Genomic DNA, 26,088 nt, shown 5'->3' on the forward strand with positions numbered 1-26,088 from the left:
ATGTACATAATGCATGCAAGATAACTGTAAAAGGAATGGAAGCCCAATCCACTCCGCAAATTAGTAAATTCACAAGGAAATGTGGGATTGTGGGTAGGGGCATCCCATTTATAAGGAGTGAGGATCCGCTCACTCAGTTGGCCACTGAGGAAGGGGTGTAAGACCCTGAATCGCGTCTGGCATTACAGAGTGAGTGTGGATTCATTTAAAGAAAAAAGGAAGCCTGAAACTAAAGGAGAAAAGTAAAAAGATCTGCTTGAATCCAATGACTGGAGGAGCAGTCGCCTAATAGTGACGTCAGCAGAGTGTCCATCCGGTCCCCTAGACAACCAGGTCACGTGGGACGCCACGCACAGGCCCAGTACACCACGTGGGATGCTGCTGGTGTACGGGCACCTGGGAACAGCGCTGCGGTGAGGCAGTGAAGAGGGGTAAGACCGGGCTCATATATGAGCATCGCAACTTGCATGAAGAGTCTGTAAGTAACGGTACTGCCAGTCTCATTGAGACTTGATTGTGACTGATATCCGTCAGCGAGTGTGCAGGCTTTTTGTTGCCGGATACTGGAACTTTGCTACAACATAACTATTGCTCAGCCTGGCTTCGGCTATAGTGCTAAAGATATAGCAAGAGGATCTACGCCTAACAGGAATAGTACCCTGATTGGGACATTGTTTGTCACGTTGCCATATGTTTCATCTGATTGGGACATTGCCATTACATTGCCATATGTTTCATCAGTATTTACGGTGACTGTTGCACGCTATACTAGTCGCTTCACACAGCCGCTCTACTGAGTGTTTGTGGACGCAGGAATCTCCACTATAGTGCAATATTGTGTGTATGAGTGGGGATCCCAAACGCCATCCATTATTCATGCGTCATATGTATATGTATGTTTTATATAAGTTTTAGGGGTATGTTTTTAGAATATTAAAGTATATTATTACTATCACCATTCGTGTTTCACTTCTAAGTGTGCCCCTTCATATTTGCTTACACTGTACATAAGACAGCCCACGACCAGGGTTCCCAGGGGAAGTGGTTTTGGCCCCTCTGTCTGAAGCAAGGGAAGCGGCTGCCACAGTGAAAATTGCTGATAGCCTCTCCTCTAAACAGGCTCAGGAAGCCAGGGAGTTCATTAGTCGGAACACGAATGTGTTCTCGGACCTCCCTGGATGCACTTCCATAGTCCGACATGACATTATCACTGAGCCTCAGGCAAAAGTCCAGTTAAAACCATACTGGGTACCCGAACCTTTGCGACAAACCATCGCAGAGGAAGTGCAGCTAATGCTCCTGCTAGGTGTCATCGATGAGTCAAAAAATCTAATGGGCCAGTCTGATAGTCTTAATACCCAAGCCGGACAGGACATTGCGGTTCTGTAACGACTTCCGCAAACTGAATGAGGTGTCCAAGTTTGACGCATATTCCATGCCCCGAGTGGATGAGGTTATTGAGAAGTTGGGCCAAGCCCAGTATTTTTCTGTGTTGGACTTCACCTGGACGATATCGTTATCCACAGCACAGACTGGGAAAGTCACCTACCTAAAGTACAGGCTGTAGTGGACTCCCTTAGGAAGGCTGGCTTAACAGCTAACCCAAAAAAGTGCGCGATAAGGTTAGAAGAGACCAAGTACCTGTGGTATGTAATTGGGCGTGGAACTATCAAACCTGAGGTGAACAAGATTGAGGCAATTAGTAATTGGCCCCGACCTGTCACTACTCGGCAACTAAAGTCGTTCCTGGATATGGTGAGGTACTATTTGAGGTTTGTCCCCAATTTTGCTACAGTCGCCGCACCATTGACAGGCCTTTTGAAGGGACGCAAGTCAGTGACGGTTCAGTGGAATGAGCAGGCGGAAAAGGTTTTCTCCGCTTTGAAGTCTGCCCTGTGTGGGTCCCCGGTGTTGGTGATGCCTGACTTCAAGAGGGAGTTTGTGGTGCAGACCGATGCCTCTGAAGTAGGCCTCGGAGCTGAACTCTCTCAGGACATCAATGGGGAGGAACATCCTGTTGTTTTCCTGAGCCGGAAGCTTACCCCAGCCGAGACTAGGTACAGTATAGTGGAGAGAGAGTGCCATCAAGTGGGCATTTGAGTCTCTCCGCTACTATCTGTTGGGGAGAAAGTTCTGTCTGGTCACTGACCACTCCCCTCTCAAGTGGATGAGCCAAGCCAAAGAGAGGAATGCTCGGGTCATAGGGAAAACAGGTTACAGGGAAACGCAGATGCCCTGTCCCGGGTACAATGTTTGGCGGGTGTTCACCCCCTCAGGGTTGAACAAAGGGGGGAGGTATGTAGGAAGGCGCAAGGGGCCATCATTGATGGAAGGTATGTGTTACCGAGATTCCTGGCCTCGGCGAGGTAAGTGCCGGTAGTTTTAAGTATCAGCGGCAGCTAGTGCTGACACTGTTTTTTGTTAGTATGGCTGTAAAGCCGATCCGAGCCAGCTCTTACTGGGAGTAGCCAAAGTGCTGGGTGGGTGGCTTCTACCGATGCTCCAGGCCGGGTCTTTTTGCCCTATATAAAAAAAAAACAGCCAGCAATCTCAGCTGGGTGTGGATTATCCTCCATTTGACAGAGAGGCTGGGGAGTCTCTGTGTTTTGGGACCTGTGAAGTTGTGCCGTGCTAAAGGGCTGAGAGCCACATGCCGGGAAACAGGCCCCTAAAGCCTGCTGTGGACTGCGGGTGGAAAACTGCAAACCAGGTGAAGATTTTGTTCTATGGACATTGCATGGTGTGAACAAACACCAAGACTGTGAACGGTCATTTTTGTTTTTCCTTATGTGTGAATAAACACTGAACTGTTTAAGTTAAAGACTTTGTGATTGCCTCTATACTGCGTCCGCTAGCCTGTCTACCAGAGCAAAACTCCACACCCCACAGGTGGCGTGTATCTTCAAACTGTCTAAAAGACGATTGACTATTGGTTACAAAAACAGAACTTCCTCTGAACAAAGTCTCATTCCCAAACGTCCATACAAAAATAGTGACTATAAACTATCCATCATATCTAGAATAAGTAGATATAACTGTTTACACTTCTGAAAAGGCACAACACCAGGCAACCTACAGCTATGGCCGCAGATTGAGCATCCCTGCACTTACTAATATATTATCCATATTGTCTCCTTTGCTGGCTTGAATCATTTTTCCATCACATTATATACTGCTCGTTTCCATGGTTACGACCACCCTGCAATCCATCAGCGGTGGCTGCCACCAATGGATACAATCGCTAGGATATGCCACCAATGTTTTATAGGTGCAGGTCCCACCTCTGGGACCCTCACCTATCTCTAGAACAGAGCCTGGCCGCCCTTTATTCATTGCTATGGTACTGCCGAAAAAAGCTGAGCACTGGCTCAACTACTTCAGTTAGCCCCATAGAAGCGAATGGAGCGATGGCCTCACTTGGCATTCATTTCTATGGGACTTCTGAAAACACAGCTCGGTTATTTTCAGTAGTCCCATAGAAATGAATGGAGATTGGCCTCGCATGCGCGGTCCGCTGGTTTGGACCACACCTATCAGACGCTGGTGGCATGTCCCAGCGACATACACACAATGCATGAGATAGGACAACCCCTTTAACTGTGTTAAACATGATAAATGCTGAAGTGAGACCACCCCTTTAACCCGTAGAGGACCCGCGCCGTACATGTACGGCGCAGATGTCTGTGACTTAAGGACCAGCGCCATACATGTACGGTGCGTTGATCGGGCGGGTAAAGGAGCTGCGCCCGTCCGATCCGCGGCAGGGGTCCAGCAGTCACTTATAGCCGGACCCCTGCTGCATGAGTCGGCATTGGTGAAAACACTGATGCCGGCGCATTAACCCTTGATGTGCCGCGGTCCCCGCTGACCGCGGCACGTGCGCTGTCCATGCGGGGATCGGAGCTGCCATCGGATCCCCGTGCTGCTGGCATGGTAGGCAGCCCGATGCCTTACTTAGGCATCATGGCTGCTTTCTGGGACAGCCTGTGAGATCCACCCCCCTGGATCTCACAGGCAAGCAGGCTGTAAGTGTATTACTCTGGTAATACACTTACAGCCAATGCTTTACAATACAGAAGTATTGTAAAGCATTGTAAAGGGGATCAGACCCCCAAAAGTTTAAGTCCCAGAGTGGGACAAAAAAAAAAGTAAAAAATAAAAAAAGTAAAAAAATTAAGTTTTAATTTTTTTTTTTAAGTTTCAAGTAAAAAAAAGCATCCTTTTCCCAAAATAAAGTAAAAAAAATAGGTAAAAAATAGGGAAAAAAAGAAAATTAGACATATTAGGTATCGCCGTGTCCGTATTGACCGGCTCTATAAAGATGACCTAATCTCTCAGATGAATACCGTCAAAAAATAAAATAAAAACCTTACATCACTAAAAGTGCAACACCAAGCAATCAAAAAGGCGCATGCCCCCCAAAATAGTACCAATCTAATCGTCACATCATCCCGCAAAAAATGAACCTCTAGCTAAGACAATCGCCCAAAAAATAAAAAAACCTATGGCTCTCAGAATATGGAGATACTAAAATATAATTTTTTGGTTTCAAAAATGCTGTTATTGTGTAAAACTTAAGTAAATAAAAAAAGTATACATATTAGGTATTGCCGCATCCGTAACAACCTGCTCTATAAAAATATCACATGACTTAACCTCTCAGGTATATAAAAACGGTGTCAAAAGCCATTTTGTGTCACTTTACATCACAAAAAGTGTAATACCAAGCGATCAAAAAGTCATATGCACGCCAAAATAGTACCAATCTGACCGTCACATCATCCCGCAAAAATGATACCATACCTAAGACAATCGCCCAAAACATAAAAAAAAAAACTACGGCTCTCAGACTATGGAGACACTAAAACATGATTTTTTTTTGTTTCAAAAATCATATTATTGTGTAAAACTTAAATAAATAAAAAAAGTAAACATATTAGGTATTGCCACGTCCGTAATGACCTCCTCTATAAAAATATCACATGACCTAACCCCTCAGGTAAACACCGTCAAAAAATTTATATAAACACTGCAAAAAAAAAACATTTGTTGTCCCCTTTCATCACTAAAAGTGCAACACCAAGCTATCGAAAAGGCATATGCCCCCCCAAATAGTACCAATCTAACCGTCACCTCATCCCGCATAAAATGAGCCCCTCCCTAAGGCTATTGCCCAAAAAATAAAAAAACTAGGGCTCTCAGACTATGGAGACACTAAAACATGTTTTTTTTTGTTTCTAAAATGATTTCATTATCTAAAACTTACATAAATTTAAAAAAGTAGACATATTAGGTATCGCCACGTCCATAAGAATCTGCTCTATAAAAATATCACATAACCTAATCCCTCAGGTGAACACCGTAAAAAAATAAAATAAAAACTGTGTCAAAAAAGCCATTTTTTGTCACCTTACATCACAAAAAGTGTAATAGCAGGCAATCAAAAAGTCATATGCACCTTAAAATAGTACCAATTAAACCGTCATCTCATACTGAAAAAATTAGCCCTGACACAAGACAGTCACCCAAAAAAATATATATATATGGCTTTCAGAATGTGGAGACACTAAAAAATCTTTTTTTTTCCAAAATGCTTTATTATGTAAAACTGAAATAAACAACCAAAAAACGTAGTCATATTTGGTAGTGTCGCGTCCGTAACAACCTGCTTTATAAAAATACCACATGATCTAACCTGTCAGATGAACGTTGTAAATAACAAAAAATAAAAACGGTGCCAAAACAGCTATTTTTTGTTGCCTTGCCTCACAAAAAGTGTAATATAGAGCAACCAAAAATCATATGTACCCTAAAAAAGTACCAACAAAACTGCCACCCTATCCTGTAGTTTCCAAAATGGGGTCACTTTTTTGGAGTTTCTACCCTAGGGGTGCGTCTTCAAATGAGACATGGCAGCTTAAAATTATCCCAGTGAAATCTGCTTTCCAAAAACCATCTGGCATTCCTTTCCTTCTGCGCAATGCCTTGTGCCTGTACAGTAGTTTACGACCACATATGGGGTATTTCTGTAAACTACAGAATAAGGGCCATAAATATTGAGTTTTGTTTGGCTGTTAACCCTTGCTTTGTAACTGGAAAAAATGAATTAAAATGGAAAATCTGCCAAAAAACTGAAATTCTGAAATTTCATCTCCATTTTCCATTAATTCTTGTGGAACACCTAAAGGGTTACTCAATTTTGTAAAATCAGTTTTGTATACCTTGAGGGGTGTAGTTTCTAAAATGGGGTCATTTTTAGGTGGTTTCTATTATGTAAGCCTCACAAAGTGACTTCAGACCTGAACTGGTCCTTAAAATGTGGGTTTGGGAAATTTTCGAAAAAATTTCAAGATTTGCTTCTAAACTTCTAAGCCTTCTAACGTCCCCAAAAAATAAGATGGCATTCCCAAAATGATCCAAACATGAAGTAGACACATGGGAAATGTAAAGTAATAACTATTTTTGGAGGTATTACTATGTATTATAGAAGTAGAGAAATTGACATTTTTTCCAAATGTTTGGTAAATTTGGTATTTTTTTTTATACATAAAAATAATTTTTTTTTTACTCAATTTTACCGGTGTCATGAAGTACAACATGTGACGGGAAAACTATCTCAGAACGGCCTGGATAAGTCAAAGCGTTTTAAAGTTTTTACCACATAAAGTGACACTGGTCAGATTTGCAAAAAATGGCCTGGGCAGGAAGGTGAAATATGGCAGGGTCCTGAAGGGGTTAATGGGGCTCACAGCGACTAAAAGCAATAAATGTAATCGTATTACTATTGTGCAGAACACAATGCAAGAGAAATGTGTACCTTTTTTATTTTACGTTTCGCAGCATATCATAGTAACATATTTATCACATGTAAAACATGAAGGTGGTGAAGCCCCATGTGATGGAGACCTAAGGCTGGAGCCACCAGAAGTTTGGCTGTATACTGACAGCTCACTTCTGGCGAGATACAAGCAATTCAATGGTGCCCCAGCACTGATAAAGCAGGGGGTGCAGTGTCAGTCAGAGCAGGTCACAGGTGATGGCGGGGATAACGGAAACAATGTAACACATGAGGAAACCACATGGTAACAGAGCGACAGCCGATACGTCCGGTTCTACGTCCTGATTGGCTACACCATGACAGTCTCGACTCGGTGATTGGTTAATTCCAGTCACGCCTGCCCCAGCGTCACTCGTTCTGACGGCGCGCAAATTGAGACGTCACTTCCGGAGCCGTGGTGCACGAGCCGGTGCTGTAAGTGAGGGCAGATCTCGTTCGGACGCATCATGTCCTCCCTGCTGAAAGTGGATCAGGAGCTGAAGAAGAAGGTGAGCGGTACCGCATGGTGGAGAGGGCAGGTGTGAACGGACAGGACTTAGGCCGGTGCCAGCAGCTGGGTGGCTTTGTCGTGACATAGAAGCCGCCGGGGCTGCAGGTGGTTCCCTGTGTGTGCGGCCATCTGTGAGGCTCCGGCAGCTGCTGTGGCGTGGCACGTGGAGATGTCAGGAGGAGGCAGTGCCACATGGACGGTGTGGGTAGTCACTGAGGTTACGGCTTCCTGTAGTCGGTACACGTGTGATCTGCAGCATGGACGTCACAAACAGCCCCAGGAACCTGTAGAAAAGCAGAGGGGGGTGTTCGACCACAATGCTCTTCAAATGCTGATCTCCTTCTGGCTGGTGTTTCCCACTTGTGGCAGAGTGATCCGGCAAACGGTTCTGTCACTGGACTGCCTACCGGATCCGGCAAACGAACAGCATTTGTAGACAGATCCGGACGCGGAACCGTCTCACAGATGCATTGCAAGAACGGATCCGTCTCTCCGCTTGTCATACAGATAAACGAATCCGTTACTATTTTTCATATTTTTACTGTTTTGTGCATGCGCAGACCGGAAGGACGGATCCGGCAACTGATCCGGAATTTTGGCCAGAGATAATACCGCAGCATGCCGCGGTATTTCCTCCGTCCAGAACACCGTTTAGTGACTGAACTGAAGACATCCTGATGCATCCTGAACGGATTTCTCTCCATTCAGAATGCATAGGGATATGCCTGATCAGTTATTTTCCGGTATTGAGCCCCTAGGACGGAACTTAGTGCCGGAAAAGAATAACGCTAGTGTGAAAGTTCCCCAAGACTAATGACATTTTGTCCAGTGACCACTGACCGGACGCTGTTGGTATGGTGAATGAGCCCCTGTGTTAAAAAAATCGGCCACCTTTTACAGTGATGGGCTATCCCTGCCGCTCAAGAGAACCCTGCATTGACATAGGCATCTTGCCTGGCGCTGTCTGTCTCGACCTGCACTGTAGCAGCTGAAGAGCGGAGGCTCTGCCCGTGCCACCTGAGCAGGACTGATGGGGCCTGTGCGTGCACTTTTGTCTGGGTATGCAGCAGTGTGGCCTTTGTGCCTTTAAAATGGCACAATCAGCTGCACAGGAACAATGGAGATTTATCAAAACTGGTGTAAAGGAAAACTTGTTTAGTTGCCCATAGCAACCAATCAGATTTCACCTTCCATTTTCCAAAGGAGCTTTGAAAAGTGGGATAAATCTCTTGCCAGCAGAACAATGCTTTTTCCCGACGGATGATCGTCTGCCCGTTTATCCGGTGATTGCTGGCATCTTGCACACACCTGCAGATTATCCGGAACACACATTTTTTTGCAAATACTCCTCCCTTGATAACACCACGCAACAAAAACTTTTTGTCTGCTACTGGGCAAAAACCATTTGTCCTATACTAAATCGAGTGTGCAGATTACAAATCTGAAGTCAGAATTGTTGTAACACATCATGAAATTTTGCTATGAATAAGTATGCCTAAATAAATTAAGCACTTGGAAAGCATTGAATAATTTTGAACAGAACGAGTTTTACTCCAACAATTACCTGATCTACATCAAAGTTTGCGTAGTGAACAGTGTATGAAAATTTTTGCAGTTTAAAAGTTAACACATTTGCGTTTATCCATCTTAAAGGGCTTCTGTCACCCCCAAAACCTTTTTTTTTTTTTTTTTTGGGCTTGTTAAAATCATTATTTAACGACTATTCCCCATATAGGGCTCTTACCTTTGTCTGTGGCTTCTTTTCATTAAAAAACGATCTTTTAAAATATGCAAATCACTTCCTGCAAGTAGGGCGTCTACTTGCTGGTAGCCGCCGCAAAAAACCACCCCCTCCTCTTGTTGATTGACAGGGCCAGCAGTGCTCTCCTCCTCCTGCTGGCCCTGTCAGCATTTCAAAAATGCTGTGCCTGTCTTCATTCGGCGCAGGCGCTCTGAGAGGAGGAGGCGAGCCTCCTTCTCTCAGAGCGCCTGCGCCGAATGAAGACAGGCGCGGGATTTTTGAAATGCTGACAGGGCCAGTCGGAGGAGGAGAGCACTGCTGGCCCTGTCAATCAACAAGAGGAGGGGGTGGTTTTTTGCGGCGGCTACCAGCAAGTAGACGCCCTACTTGCTGGGAGTGAAGTGATTTGCATATTTTAAAAGATCGTTTTTTAATGAAAAGAAGCCACAGACAAAGGTAAGATCCCTATATAGGGAATAGTCGTTAAATAACGATTTTAACAAGCCCAAAAAAAAAAGAGGGGGTTTTGGGGGTGACGGAAGCCCTTTAAGTTTCAAAACCGATAGCACTATAACAGATCACTTTATCAAAATCTGTCCAGCTTGCCTTTTATACTTACTGCTGACATCAGCCTGAGTGCGTCCGAACAGGTCTGGATCTGTCCTTTGGAATATCTCCAATATAATGCATTAATATTATAACTGAATAGGCTTTGCATATACTTAACCCTTTAAGGACCTCCGCTGTATATGTATGGCGGTAGTCCAGTCCCCAAACATGGCCATATCCGCGGGGTTTCTGCTATTTTAAATGGCAGAGACATGCGGCATACATTTTCCCTTTCAGATGCTGTTTTTTCAAATATAGGAGAGGAAAAATTTTTTTCAAATCACCCCTTTTCCTTAACATAAAAATACTTAAACAATAAAAAAATAAACATCATGGGCAGCGCTACGTGCAAAAATGCCCATACTATTAAAATATAACAATATTAATGGCATATGGCGAAACGGGAAAAAAAAAATAAAAGACAATTTGCCATTTTTTGTCACTTCAACTACCCAATATTTTTTTTTTTTATAAAAAGTGATCTAAGTCGCACACACTTCAAATTGGTATCATTGAAAAGAGCAGATCGTCCCACATAAAATTTACCCTGCCACAGCCCCTTACACATAACTACAAAAAAGTTATAGGGGTCATAATATGGTTATAAAAAACGCAGTATTAAAACGCATGAAAAATTATACAAGTGTGGTATCATTGTAACCGTACTGACCTGGAGTATGTAGAGAACGGGTCAATTTTACCACATAGTGTACAGTGTAAAAATACATAAATAAAAACCTTTATCATAATTGTGTTTTTTCCCAATTCTACCCCATTTGGAATTTTCCCCCCGCTTCCTACTACATGGTATGCAACCGTAAATGGTGCCATTAGAAAGTATAACTTGTCCTGCAAAAAATGAGCCCTCATAAGGCTATGTGAATGGGAAAATAGAAAAAAAAGTTAGGGCTATGGGAAGGCGGGGAGTGAAAAACAAAAAACGCCCCCAAAAAAAGGAAAATCCCAGGGTCCTTAAGGGGTTAAAATTTAATGTGTCAGGCAAATTCAGAGTTCATGTTTGGAATCGGCGCGCTCATTTCAGTATAAATCACCTGTTTTTCTCTCAGTTGTGCAGTGGATCAGCCAGATCTGTACGTATAAAAGGACTTTTAAATACCGTCCACCCTGTCGGATCACCCTGTGGCAGTACATTGTTGGATTTTATCGCCAGCCTGATCCCAGGCGCTGAGTATTGTGTGTAGATGTATTATTGGGCACTGGCATACGTCAAGATGAAGTGGTGGTGGTGGGTATAGATTTTTTGACCCTACATGTGAGGAGCTACTAGCCTGGGCATGTTGGTTCCTCCTCGTGGTGCGATCATATTACAGAATGATAGTAGTACACTGGAATACAGGCCTGCTGTGGGGAACTACGTATACACTGATCTGATTTATAGGAGTTCAAGTAAAAGCCTCAGTGGGACCAGACAGTTATAGAACAGAATGGCTAACACCAGCTAATATAATGGGGAAAATGAGGGCTTAAAAGCATTATCAGTGTTTTTTTTTTTTTTTTTATAATAAATCCGGCCTCCCCGTTGATGTGGATTCTAACGGCAGCATAGATGGTGAGATTTTCCTCATCGGTCTAAATAGGTTGTGGGCACTTCTGGGATTATGTGCCGTACATTCGGAACATGACCCTAGCCCTGCTACAAACTGTAATGTATGTGGGTTACGCATGTAACCCGCTGACCACTTCTGTGTGCGTTCCATTTTCTTCTCGCTCTCGACAAAAATGGCTGTTCTCATCTGTGAATACAGCTAAGAATAGGTCCTGCGCTGAGATTTGCCGCACACGGATTTGTGAAAAAAAGGGTGTCTACATGGCCACCGAGAAATGAATGGTTCCATCTGGTGTTCGTGAAAAACGTGGATCACGCACAGAAGTAAAATCCAATCATGCTTGAGCCTCTGGAATCTGTCACGTTGCAGGCAGCGTGTTATAGAGGGGGAGGAGCTGAGCAGATTGATGTGACAGCCCCTCTATGACTGTGCATACAGAGATAGCTGTCAGTCACTGATAGGACCGCCTCCTGTCACTAGGGATTGGACGACTGTCTAAGGGCTCTTTCACACCTGCGTTCTTTTCTTCCGGCATAGAGTTCCGTCGTCGGGGCTCTATGCCGGAAGAATCCTGATCAGTTTTATCCTAATGCATTCTGAATGGAGTGAAATCCGTTCAGGATGTCTTCAGTTCCGGAACGGAACGTTTTTTGGCCGGAGAAAATACCGCAGCATGCTGCGCTTTTTGCTGCGCCCAAAAATCCTGAAGACTTGCCGCAAGGCCGGATCCGGAATTAATGCCCATTGAAAGGCATTGATCCGGATCCGGCCTTAAGCTAAACGTCGTTTCGGCGCATTACCGGATCCGACGTTTAGCTTTTTCTGAATGGTTACCATGGCTGCCGGGACGCTAAAGTCCTGGCAGCCATGGTAAAGTGTAGCGGGGAGCAGCATACTTACCGTCCGTGCGGCTCCCGGGGCGCTCCAGAGTGACGTCAGGGCGCCCCAAGCGCATGGATCACGTGATCACATGGACACGTCATCCATGCGCATGGTGCGCTCTGACGTAATTCTGGAGCACCCCGGGAGCCGCACGGACTGTAAGTATACCGCTCCCCCGCTCCCCGCTCCTACTATGGCAACCAGGACTTTAATAGCGTCCTGGCTGCCATAGTAACGCTGAAAGCATTTTGAAGACGGCTCTTTCTTCAAATGCTTTCAGTACACTTGCGTTTTTCCGGATCCGGCATGTAATTCTGGCAAGTGGAGTACACGCCGGATCCGGACAACCCAAGTGTGAAAGAGGCCTAAGGGTACTTTCACACTAGCGTTTTTCTTTTACGGCATTGAGTTCCATCATAGGGGCTTAATACCGGAAAAGAACTGATCAGTTTTATCCCCATGCATTCTGAATGTAGAGCAATCCGTTCAGGATGTCTTCAGTTCAGTCACTGAACGACGTTTTGGACGGAGGAAATGCTGCGGTATTATCTCCATCCAGAATTCCAGATCAGATGCCGGATATGGCATTAATTTACATTGAAATGTATTAGTGTCTGATCCGGCATTAAAAATGCCGCAATGCCGGATCCGCCCTGGTCTGCGTGAAAAAATATATATAATGGATCCGTTTCTCTGGATGACATCCGGAGAGACGGATCCGTTCTTGTAATGCATTTGTAAGACTCATCCGGCAGGCAGTTCCGGCGTCTGAGCTGCTTGACGGATCACTCTGCCGCAAGTGTGAAAGTATGTTATGGGGGTGTCTTGTCATTTCCCCCTGTCTGCAAATGACTGGTAAATGTTGATCGGACATGTTGGATTTCAGTGGATGTTGGCCAAATGAATGTTCGTCTGCCAGCTCTCTAAGGGTAAAAGAGCATCCATCAGCAGATGTGTACCTATGACACTGGCTGACCTGTTACATGTGCGCTTGGCAGCTGAAGGCATCTGTGTTGGTTCCATGTTCATAGGTGCCCGCATTACTGAGAAAAATGATGTTTTAATATATGCAAATGAGCCTCTAGGAGCAATGGGGGTGTAACCCTTACACCTAGAGGCTCTGCTCTCTCTGCAACTGCAGCACCTGCTCCTCTTTGACAGGGCCAGAAAGATCTGATGTTTTCATTGCCTGGCCCTGTCAAAGTACAGAGGGCGCTGCAGTTGCAGAGAAAACAGAGCCTCTAGGTGTAATGGTAACACCCCTGTTGCTCCTAGAGGATCATTTGCATATATTAAAACATATTTTTTCCAAGACATCCCTCCATGACGGCACCCACTGGAGGATGTTCTATTGGTCTCTGTAGGGACAGGAAGCGAGAGAGATTAAAAGGCCCCTCCTCACTCTCCAGTGCTCTCTGCTCCTATCCCCGTAGGGACAGGAAGAAGAGTCCCTGCTTGGGATGAAGAAAGAAGATGTGTGAGGAAAGAGGCTGAGGCTGGGTCGGGGGGTTATGCCTCTCCTCTCTGCCTCCTGTAGCCTAAGCTAGCACCCCTCTGGGAAGGGTACCCCTAGCTCTTCCCTGATACCTGAGGGACCAGTCCTGGGCACCTTCTACAATCTACTTCGCCGCGGTATCGGGGACGCCGATTCCGCTTCTCCTGTGGGAGCTCTGGGCTCGGCTGCAGCTCCTGCGCTCCTCTGTAAGCACGGCCCGGTGAATGATTGCCGAGTCATACCGCGTGACCAGAAGTGCGTGTTCGCATACGCCGGAAGAAGATGGCGGCGCACATCATTGCATGCTGTGGAGGCCTTGGTAATCTGAGGCCTCACATGGGGGTCGACTCTTCCTTGAAATGGGTCCCCCGGGAAGAGGAGGCGAAGCAGCATGGCGGCGGGGGGGTGGTCCAAATGGGGTAAGTGATTATGGCTGAGGGTTCGGTTGTATATCATGGAGGTCCAGATATCAGGAGGCTGGTACAGATTCCCCCGTCCAGGGTCATGTAAGTCACGCTCCCTGCCCTGTATGTCCGGTTTTAGAGAGTTCTATATGAACCTAGCGCGCTCTCTTCCGCTTTAGGCTGAGAAAGAGACGGGACAAAAGTCCCATGGGGATTCAAAAAAGAAATCTTAAAAAATTTGCGAATGGTCCAAAAAAACTACTGGAGTCGTATAAGAAATCTCACTGCCTGTCTAAAATTCTTAAAGAGGAACAACCATCCTTTGTCAGAATTGAGGGCTATAATAAGAGAGAATGTGCGGGATTAAATCAAGTCCCTACCCTAGTCCCCTCTCCACCACCCTCCCAAGAGACTCGGGGTTCAGATGGATTCTGATTCTGAGGATGATGGCTTATATTACTCAGAAGAGATGGAAGAAGATAATAAACATCCCCCTTTCTCTCTCTCGGATGAACTAGGAAGATACTACTTCTCTGGAAAGACTTAGATCCCCTCCTAACAGCGAAAAGACAGACTATGGCAGTCTAAGAGGAGGAGCAGGCCCGAACCATTCAAGATGAAATGTTTGGGGGGCCTGAGAGCAAAAAAGAAGCTTTTTCCAGTGAATTCAAATCTGAAGGCATTAATAAAAGACTAATGGGAAGAAGCAGAAAATAAACTATATGTACCACGTGAACTTAAAAGCAGACTGCTATTTGATCCGGAAGAGACAAAATTATGGGAAAAGATCCCTGAAGATGATATTCAAGTGGCAAAGAAAACCACCATTCCATTTAAAGATTCATCCCAGGCGCATGCGCGCGGCTCGCTGGGAAGACATGCTTGTGTGAGCTCCGCACCGACTGCCGTCTTAATCCCGCTATAATCGCCGTCGTCGCGGCTCCACTACAAAAGTGTTCACATGCAGGGGACACAGAAAACATCCCGCGGCAAATGGAAGTCTAAATTGCCCGCGACACCCGTACCATCACAGACAATCCCGGAGATCTTCAGGTCCACGCGCCAATCCATCATGGCGGACCAGGCCGCGTTACAGACAAGCCCTGCCTCCTCCACTGATAGTGGACAACGGCCAGCTTCTGAAGAGATTCAGCCAGATCCGACTGATCTCTACAACAATATTGCAGCTCTTTTTCGTACCGAGCTGACTCAAGCGGTGGCAGAATTTACACGGCAGATACAAGACCTGGGCAACAGGGTCTCTGACATGGAATCCAGAGCTGACGAACTTGCAGACGCCATTGGAGCGGATAGAGCAGATATCGATTTCACATTCGGCTCAACTGCAGGAGCTCGAACTTAAAATCGAGGACCTAGAAAATAGGTCCAGAAGAGGTAACCTTAGAGTTCGAGGCCTACCTGAACTTTATCTAGATTTACCCGCGACGATGGGATCCCTGTTTGCTAGGGGTGCACCGAAATTTCGGCAGCCGAAAAGATCGGCCGAAAATGTACCTAATCCATTTCGGCCGATATTGTTACATATCGGCCGAAAATATGGGGTGTGGGATTTGTCACCCACCATCTGCGGGCGGGCGCCGGGCGGTTTACTGCATCTTTATTTCACCTTGACGCTCCAGTAAGAACTCTGCAGGCAGAGCGGAGGGCGGCGTAACGTCACTTACTCACGTGACGCGCCTGCTCCGCCTCCTTCATTCATAAAGTGGGCGGAGCAGGTGCGTCACGTGAGTAAGTGACGTTACGCCGCCCTCCGCTCTGCCTGCAGAGTTCTTACTGGAGCGTGACGATTGTAAGGTAAAATAAAGATGCAGTGAGTGATGCTGTGAGCAGCAGGGCCGGGGCTGTTATGGGTAGGGGGATCGGTCTATGGCACTGTTATGGGGAAAGGGATCTGTGCACTGTTATGGGGAAAGGGATCTGTGCACTGTTATGGGGAAAGGGATCTGTGCACTGTTATGGGGAAAGGGATCTGTGCACTGTTATGGGGAAAGGGATCTGTGCACTGTTATGGGGAAAGGGATCTGTGCACTGTTATGGGGAAAGGGATCTGTGCACTGTTATGGGGAAAGGGATCTGTGCACTGTTATGCCCATAACAGTGCACATATCCCCCCCCCCTCCATAACAGCGCCAATCATTAAAAAAAAAGTATTTTAAAAGTATTTGGGCAAAAAGGCAGTTTCGGTTTCGGTTTTCGGTCAAGGGCATCCTGAATTTTCGGTTTCGGACCAGAATTTTCATTTCGGTGCACCCCTACTGTTTGCAGAATTGCTGCCAGATGCTCACTCTGACCAATTGAAGATGGATAGAATTCACAGATCCCTGGGGAAACCAAGATTACCAGATATGCCGAGGGACGTGGTTCTCAGATTACACCACCCCGAGATGAGGGATAAAATCCTGAATGTTGCACGGAATCTGACCAACTTACCTGGTCTTCCTTCTTCAGTACATCTCTACGCGGATCTGGCGCCGTCCACGCTACGGAAACGTAGGGAGATGAGGCCTGTGACACAGGCTCTTCAGCAAGCACAAGTAAAGTATCGATGGGGATTTCCTTTCGCCCTATCCTTTCAGCTGAATGCACGTAGCCATACCATTCGCATGCAGGCTGAACGGATCGAGGTACTGCAGAAGGCCGGCATCGAAGTGGATCGTCAAGACGGTTCCTCTGCGCGCCCTAGGCCCCAACGCCCGGCGCGGGAGTGGACGAAGGTCACCTCGGCAGCTTCATCGGGAACCAGATCACAGGCAACCTGAACGCTACATCTCAGATTGTCATTGTTATGCTGGAACTGCAGGGTCTCGCCGTGTCGGGGTAACTCGCAATTTTTATAATTTTTATTTCTTTTTAACGTTTCCCTTTATGGTCCACGTGTTTTTGTGAAGGGATACGGTGGATCGGACTTGCTTGTTGCCCGTCATTATGGGACTCTTGTTTTTTGTGGGGTCAGGATTGTTTTTTCTTTTTCTGATGACCACAATTAACCTATTTGTTCTGTGCTATATTGCACTCCCTAGTGCATTAGTTCTTATAACCGTTATAACTTTTTCTTATTTCTGTTGGAGATCATATATTATGTCCAGTGAGATATGTGATATTATGCATTATGACCGGTCCTAGCCATACCTTGTATTTTATTAAGACATGTGTAAGGTTTTAGCACACAATGTACGGGGTTTTAATTCCCCAAGAAAACTTAAAACAGCTTTTTCATCCTACTGTAGGCATAAACCTGATATCATATGTTTGCAGGAGACCCATTTCACCGCGACTTCCCACCCTAAGTACTTTCACCCTCAGTACACTAGGTTCTACTCCTCCAATTTTCAATCCAAGAGTAGAGGGACTATGATCCTACTTAAAAACAACTTCCCACTCCAGGTTTCCCGCTCCATAGTAGATCAGGATGGGCGTTATGTCATCTTATTGGGTGATTTTTGCGGTGAAGTGTGGTGTCTAGTCAACATATATGCCCCTAATGATGAATCGCTAGTGTTCTTTTCCCATATACAGTGCAAGCTTGAGTCTCTTATCTATGACAAAATAATTTGGTGCGGGGATTAAAATTTTGTAATGGATCCTGTGTTGGATCGTTCTGCTCCACCCACTATACCACGTCCAACCTCATGTAAGGTTACTATCAAGAAGGTTCTGGAATCTCTGTCTATAGCAGACTCGTGGAGGGAGCATAACTGTACGCAAAGGGGATGTACTTATTATTCACCGGCTCATAGTCTATATTCTCGTATTGACCTCATTTTGCTGTCTACCTCTCTGCTCCCCCTTTTGGCATATAGTAGACATGTCGTGTCCCCCTGGTCCGATCACGACATGGTAATGATTGCTATGACCCCAAACACCCCCACAAGCAGATTATTCTCTTGGAGGCTTAATGAATCACTTTTGACTCGGCCAGCTGTTCGTGATAGACTTCAGGAGGACATGAAGTGTTTTTTTGCGGAAAATGTGAACCCCGATATAGACCCCTTGTTAACATGGCTTACACATAAGGCCTACATGCGGGGCAGGCTAATTAGAGAAGCATCTCATCTAAAGAAGGGGAGGCAGGCGGCCCTCCTAGCTCTTGAATCTAAATTAGGTAGGTTAGTACAGGCGCATCAGAGGTCACCCTCACTATATCTACTTAAAGCAGTCGAGGATACCAAAATGCAAATAAATCTAATTCTGTCAAATGACACGGAAAAAGCCCTACGGTGGACTGCATCGTATTTCTACAGGTATGCTAATAAGCCTGATAAAATGTTAGCCCGCCAACTGAAGGCCAAACAGAAAATCAACCAGGTTTTCCAAATCCGCTCACGTTCCGGCCATATAACTTCTAACCCTAACACCATTTACGATACGTTCCATGCTTTTTATCAACAGCTTTATACGGGAACGGGTGATGGACGTGATTCAGCCAGAGACGACTTCCTGTCTTCGATCCCACTCCCCCAGGTGACCTCTGATGCACTGTGTGATTTGGGTAGGGCCATTAGTTCTGAGGAGGTAGTCTATGCGATTAACTCTTTGAAACTAGGCAAAGCTCCGGGGCCAGACGGACTGTCGGCCTTGTATTACAAAAAGTTTTCTCCAATTTTAACGCCACATATTATACAATTCTGCAACCACTTACTGACGGGCCATACTCCTCATCCTGACTTTCTTTTTGCTAACATTACTGTGCTTCCCAAACCTAAAAAGGACCCCTTATCGCCTACAAACTACAGACCGATATCTCTGTTAAATTTATTTTATATTTATCTATTTTAGCAAGACTCCTTAATATATACATAAAGATCAGGTAGGATTCATCCCTGACAGAGAAGCTCCGGACAATATCAGAAAGGTTCTTAACGTGATTCAGGTGGCTAACACAAGAAAGACCCCCTTGGCTATTTTGGCCTTGGATATAGAAAAGTCTTTTGATTCTGTTAGCTGGGAATACCTATATAAAGTGTTACTCAACATGGGCATCAAGGGCCCTTTTTTTACCGGCGGTACAGGCTATATATTCAGAGCCTGTTGCATACATTAAACTTCCAACAACCCATCCCGCTCCAATCCAAATCCTCAGAGGCACCCGACAAGGTTGCCCTCTTTCCCCTGCCTTATTCGCCCTGGCCATGGAACCCCTCGCTATCTCTATTAGGAATGACCCCAATATATCAGGTCTTAAGATAGCAAACACCGAATATAAACGGAGTTTGTTTGCCGATGACCTCCTATTATCACTGTCTAACCTTCATATCTCGCTTCCAAATATGCTGAAGCTATTAAAGACCTTTTCCATAGCCTCTGGGCTTAAAATTAACCACAAGAAATCTGAACTCTTGTTGTGTAATTCCCCCCAATCCCTTCAATCTCTACTTTCACAAAACCTTTCTTTCTCCCAACTAACCACGCATATTCAGTATTTGGGGACCTTATTACCTGCAAAGTTATCCATGACATACAAACTCAATTACCCCCCGCTTTATCGCAGAATTAGAGAAGATTACAAAAATTGGGGCTCATTGCCGGTCTCATGGATTGGAAGAATACATATAGTCAGGATGGTAGTCCTGCCCCGCCTCCTTTATTTATTTCGGACCCTTCCGTTTCAAGTCCCTATCAAAGATCTTCGCAACTTACAGGCAGATACAATGAAATTTATATGGGCGGGCAAGCGGGCCAGAATCTCCAAGTCCACAATGTGCAGACACAAATCTCAGGGAGGCCTTTCTGTACCAGATTTCACCAAGTACTATAAAGCTGCAGGTTTGGCTCAATTATTCTTGACCCACTTAAAACCAGAGGTCTTCCCCCTGTGGGTGTCCCTGGAACAAACTCTATGTGCACCCTAGACTTGGAGAGCCTTGCTCTGGAACACTACTCCCCTGCCATCAGCCATTCGAACAGCCTCACCATTGTCACATCACTCACTGATTCTGTGGCGGTCTGTTAGATTCAAAGCAGGCCTCCAATCCAAACATTCACCGCTTTTTCATTTATTTGGTAACCCAGTGTTCCCCCCCCCCCTTTCCCCCCCCTGGTCTTCATATAGTTGCATTTCAGTGGTGGATCTCCACTAAATTGACTACCCTTTACAGGTTTCTGATTAGAGGGAAACTTCTGTCCCTAGCCGACTTTAAGGATAAATATGCCCTCCCGGATAGCGAGTCATTTAATGCTATTCGAATCTTTTCGTGCCTCCACTCCCTGAAAATTAGTAATATGACATTGGATTTTACCCCCTTTGAGAGATTTACTACTTACTCATTGTATAAGCAGGGGTTACTTTCCAGGATCTATGGGTTATTGAATACCATACCGGAGGGGGTTAAGCTGCCATACATGTTGGAGTGGGAGGGGGACATCCAGGAAGAACTCTCTATAGCTAAATGGCATCAATGTTCTCAGACCTTGACTAAGACCTCTTGGCAAATTACTCTAGCAGAAACCTCAATTAAGGTTCTTCACAGGGCATACTTGGTTCCATATAGACTCCACCGCATGTATCCAGAAGTCTCTCCCTTATGTTTTAGGGGATGTGAGGTGGACGGCACGGTCTATCACATTTGGTGGTCCTGTCCAGTAGTACAGAGTTTTTGGAGTAGGATTTGTGACTTGATCTCTTCTGTGCTGGGCTGTGCCTTCCCGCTGTCACCTACCTTATGTTTTCTTGGCGACAAATCTTCAGGGTTATCATATTCTAAATTTAAATTGTCTCAGCATATGCTATTAGCTGCCAGGATTGATATTGCTTTCAAATGGAGAACGGCGGAACTTAGCTTTCAAGCAGTAGTGGATAGAATTAACAAAATATTGCTTTACGAGAGACTTACAGCTATCCGCCAAGACACTTATGAGGCCTTTGAGAAGCTGTGGGAGCCCTCGATGTCCTCCTCATATTCATTGAATGGTTTGACGTTTTAGAGATTACAAATCTTGGGGTACGTTGCTTGAAAGTATTTAATTGAGGGTCATAGTGTGTATATTAAAAAATATTGTAGGCACTACATTTGCTAACCTTAGTTTCTTGACATGATCTCCGCATGTTAATTTTATTTTTATGTTCTACCCTACACCCTATGGATATATTGATATTCACTCCAAATGTGCAAATTGATTTGTATGAAGCTTACTGCTTCGGTGTCATTTATGTATGCAGTAATGTATTCATGATGTCTACCATTGTGAATAAATAAAACACTTTGAAACTAAAGATTCATCCCAGTCCCAGTTGAAGGATCCGATGGATCGTAAAATAGACTGCTTATTAAAAAAAAGCATTGGAGTCTTCGGCTGTGTCCATTAACACAAATATTGCTGCCGCATCTGAGGCCAGAGCAATGATTCTGTGGCTCGAACAACTGGAAATTCATCTCAAACTAAAAACTTCCAGTGAAGAAATTTTGGAGTCACTGCCATTATTGAAGATGGTTACTTTCATGGCAGATGCCTCAGCAGAATCCATCCGGTTTTCAGCAATAAACGAGGCACTAACCAATACGGCAAGTCTGGCGCTCTGGCTTAAATCATTATCAGGGGATATAGCTTCCAAGAACAGATTATGTGCAATCCCCTTCATGGCTCTTACCTATTTGGACCAGTCCTAGATCCTATTCTGGAAAGTGCAGCGGATAAGAAACAATGGCTTTCCAGAAGAGAAATCAAAGAAGCCGCAGCCCTTTCGGAAGCCCTCTAGACAGTTTCAAAACACAACTAGAGGGAAAGGTAAGACAGGTAGATGGAGCTACCCTAAGGGAGGAAGAGGATTTCTCTTCAACACAAATACAGGAAAACAATGACGCCAGGCCAGGGGGGGGAGGAACGACTGCTACTTCTGGCAGACATTTGTTGCAAGTCACACAAAACCAATGGATTCTAGACTCCATCTGCAAAGGATTCAGAATAGAGTTTCGTTGTCGTCCTCCCCAGATTTTTCAGATCACGGAATTTCAGACCAATTCTCTTCAGAATCAACTGCTGGCGGACATTCAAAAAAGTCTGGGAGCAATAATTCAGGTGCCTCACCCACAGGAATTCAGAGGACACTACTCAAAGTTGATCTTCATAAAGAAACCAGATGGGTCAAACAGAATGATTATCAACCTAAAATTCCTGAACAAATGGGTAGTATATCACAAATTCAAAATGGAGTCTAAGGTCGGCAACTCCGCTTATAACTCCAGGTGCATTCCTATGCACCATAGACTTAAACGATGCTTACTACCACATCCCCATACTTCAACAGCACCAACAATATCTAAGGTTTGCAATCAAATGCAATGGAAGAATTTACTATTGCCAGTTTCGATGCCTTCCGTTTGGGATATCCTCAGCCCCATGCATATTCACAAAAATGATCACAGAAATTATGGCCTAGTTGCGACAAAACGAAATAATGATAGTACCTTACCTGGACGATTTCCTACTCGTAGCAGAATCAAAACAGCGTTTGGAGGATCACATTCATCAAACTCTATCCCTGTTAAAAGAGTTGGGATGGATTATAAATGACAAGAAATCGGACCTGCATCCGGATACCAGGAAAAAATTCCTGGGAACGCTTCTAGATTCAGTAGAGTAGCATTCCTATCTCCCAGATATAAAACAAAGGATAGAATCCTTCAGAAGAAAAGGAAATCATACCTTAAGGGAGTCTATGCAGATCCTGGGTCTAATGACGACATGACATCAATTATACCTTGGGTACAGTCCCATTCAAGAACCTTACAAGATGCCGTGCTCTCATCATGTGACAGAGACCACTGCTCCCTCAATTCCAGGATAATCCTCCCAGAGAAAGTAAAGAACTCCCTATCCTGGTGGTTGAATCCAGAAAACCCAAATAAGGGGTTCCCTGGAGCATGTCTCCAGCATTGGTGATCACCACAGATGCGAGTCAGAAGTTGGGGCGCCCATTTAAAAGATTGCTTCTTTCAGGGAAAATGGTCCATACAGGACAGCCAAAGGTTATCAAATTTCAGAGAAACTGAAGGCTGTACTGGAGACTCTAACGGCAGCGGAGCATCTACTTCAGGGATAACGCATCAAGATACACTCACACAATATGACCACGGTCTGCTATCTAAAGCGTCAGGGAGGAACAAAAGACCCTCTCCTTCAGAGTCTGACAAATCAAATATTTACATGGGCAGAAAAGAACATGCTTTCCATCTCAGCTATTCACATAAGGCTCCATTAACACGTCCGTAGCGTGTTTTGCGGATTCCCATTGGCAGATCATAGACTGATAAAAAGGTTTGTAAAGACAGGATAAGACCTACATTTAGACAGAATGTTCCTGCTTGGGATTTAAACATGGTCTTAAATGGCCTTTGTAGTCCCCCTTTTGACCAATTGATCAAATATCAGAAACATTTTTGTCCCTCAAAGCTGTGTTCCTGGTAGCATTAAAGGGAATCTGTCACCTGCTTTTAGCATTTTAAGCTGTCACCATTGCCATGTTCACTAAAGTACCTTATTTCCTGCAGTGGTCTTCTTACTTTATTTCGTTTTGTCATTTTGATTAAAAAAAAGCCCTTTTTATGATATGCTAATGAAGCTCCAAGGTGCCCAGAGGGGTGTTTTTTTTTTTTTTTTTTTTTGTTTTTGTTTTTTTGCTCTCTGGTGCCCAGTGACGCCCCCCTGCAGTGCCCAGCCCGCCTTAATTTGAATCCCAAGAACGCCTCCTGATCCTGAAATAACCTCCCACAGCCCCGGCAAACGGTTCCACCCCCTCCCCATGTCATCTTCTACCTTCTAGAAATGCCCCGTCCTCCTTCCTGTCGTCGGCCAGAAATCTCGCACAGGCGCAGTACCGCGATCATCAACCTCCTCAGGGCAACAGCCTCAAAAGTCTCACTGGGCATGCGCCGAGCCCAGTGATGTAATCTGAGCGCTGTTGCCCTGTGGAGGTTGATGATTGTGCAGGCGAAGGCTGCAGGCGGTACTGCACCTGCGTGAGATTTCTGGCTGCCGACATGAAGGACGGGGCATTTCTAGAAGGTAGAGGATGACGTGGGGAGGGGGCGGAACCGTTTGCCGGGGCTGTGGGAGGTTATTTCAGGATCAGGAGGCGTTCTTGGGATTCAAATTAAGGCGGGCTGGCCACTGCAGGGGGGCTTCACTGGGCTCCAGAGAGGGAGCATATCATAAAAAGGGCTTTTTTATCAAAATGACAAAACGAAATAAAGGAAGACTGCAGGAAATAAGGTAATTTAGTGAACATGGCAATGGTGACAGCTTAAAATGCTAAAAGCAGGTGACAGATTCCCTTTAACTACAGCTCGTAGAATAGGGGAGATTCAAGCCCTTTGAATGATGGAACCATATTTAAAGATTCTACACGATCGTATAATACTGAAACTGGATCCGTCCTTCTTGCCTAAGGTAGTTTTGCCCTTTCATAGGAAACAGGAAATAATGCTTCCCTCCTTTTGTGCCTCCTCCAAAAATGTACAGAAGGAACCATTCCATTGTCTGGACGTTAGAAGAACAATTCTGGCTTGCCTTCAAAAAACAAAACCTTGGAGGAAATCGACTAATCTTTTCGTCCAGTTTGGTCGGAGAAACAAAGGCAACAAGGCTTCAAAACTCACCTTAGCATGATGGATAAAAGAGACTATCAAAGAATCCTACAGACTTCAGAATATAGTCTGCCCTTTTATAAAAGCCCACTCAACCAGAGCTGTGGCAGCAACGTGGGCAGAGAAAGCCAAGGCCTCGGTTGATCAGATTTGCAAGGCCGTGACATGGTCTAGTTTCCTGACTTTTGCTAAACACTATAGGCTAGATGCTTTAGCCAACCAAGACCTGGCATCCGGATGGAAGATCCTCCAGGAGGTGGTCCCCCCCCCCCCCCCCCCCCCCCCTAATTTCTGTCCAAGTGGGTAGTTCTCCGGTGGGTGCTGTGACTACGTGTGTATTTAGGCTCCTGCCTGTGTCTGTGCAGCTGATAATAGCCGATTATTACTATTCTGTTTCTCTTGGCGTACTCACAGGTCCATAGGAGCCTATAAGCTCAGCTTGTACACCAGGCACATTTCTGTTGCATACAGTGAAGTTGAGGTCAAAATAAGATTCTTCAGAAATGTGAATGAGCCCGAGGCAGATGTAGGACATTTTAAAGTTCTCGTGTCACAAAAGTGGCAAATCGTGTCGCACCCCATATGCATCCCTTTTCTGAAGGGCCCACCACATCCTGACAAATTTACTATTGTCAGCTGCTGGTGTAAATTGTAGCTCGTGCACCTGGGTTCACGGAGAGGTTAGAGAGGGGCGTACTTTATTACGTGCCATCTGCCTCTTTACAAATCTCTCCCATTGGGTCCCTGGCTCCTGTTCTTTGCCATAACCATGACTGTGTTCACACTGGTCCTTCATTATGATCAGTTAGGGCTCTCTCCTAAATGACTGTCTTGAGGTCCGCGGCCGGTGTAATAAAGCCTCCTGTGTGATGTGGCGGTAGTATAGTGCGGTACTGTGACTGGTATATGTGGTCGGTGTTATTCCTGAAAGGCCTGCATTCATCTAGCATCAATAGTTTTTCAGGATCATTTCTATACAGACACCCTCTGTGCTGCTGTAACCATGTTTTTTGAACATTGATAAGTGGCTTCCCCGTCTTTTTCACACACTTGACATTTTTAGTTACAGGAATAAAGAGAAATACAAGTTTTCATCAGATAAAGGTTAATTCCCATATTGATTCCTCTGCTTGCTGTCATCAGTTGGAACCTGCATTGGAAGCCTGATGTGTGGAACCAGAATGAAGGTTTCAGTTGAGTGACAGCAAGCAGGGATCTTGAAAGCTATTAGAGAAAATATATTGTCAAATTGTATTCTAAAGAACGTAAAGGAAGGAAAAATAGCACGCACTCACTGGTGTCCTGCTTAATGGAAGCACTGACCATAACCCCGGATCAGGCAAGATTAAAGTCCAAAAAGTCCAGCTTCCAATAAAAAGCGTTGCATCTTTTTTCAAAAATCATGAATAATGAAATCCAAGTGCGACATCATACAGACAGGCTAGGACTATAGTTAACGT

The 26,088-nt window shown here is 45.1% G+C and overlaps 1 protein-coding gene across 1 annotated transcript in view; it reads left to right on the top strand.

Moving 5' to 3' along the window:
- Positions 1–7,204: 7,204 nt before the first annotated feature.
- PSME3 (proteasome activator subunit 3) overlaps positions 7,205–26,088 on the top strand; it is a 36,857-nt gene continuing 17,973 nt past the window's right edge. Inside the window, exon 1 of the mRNA XM_040435411.1 lies at positions 7,205–7,326. Within this exon, the coding sequence (XP_040291345.1) occupies positions 7,285–7,326 (42 nt within the window). The 5' untranslated portion in view covers positions 7,205–7,284. The remainder of the gene's footprint in view (positions 7,327–26,088) is intronic.

This window comes from Bufo bufo, chromosome 6, assembly GCF_905171765.1.
Source record: "Bufo bufo chromosome 6, aBufBuf1.1, whole genome shotgun sequence".
NCBI lineage: Eukaryota > Metazoa > Chordata > Amphibia > Anura > Bufonidae > Bufo > Bufo bufo.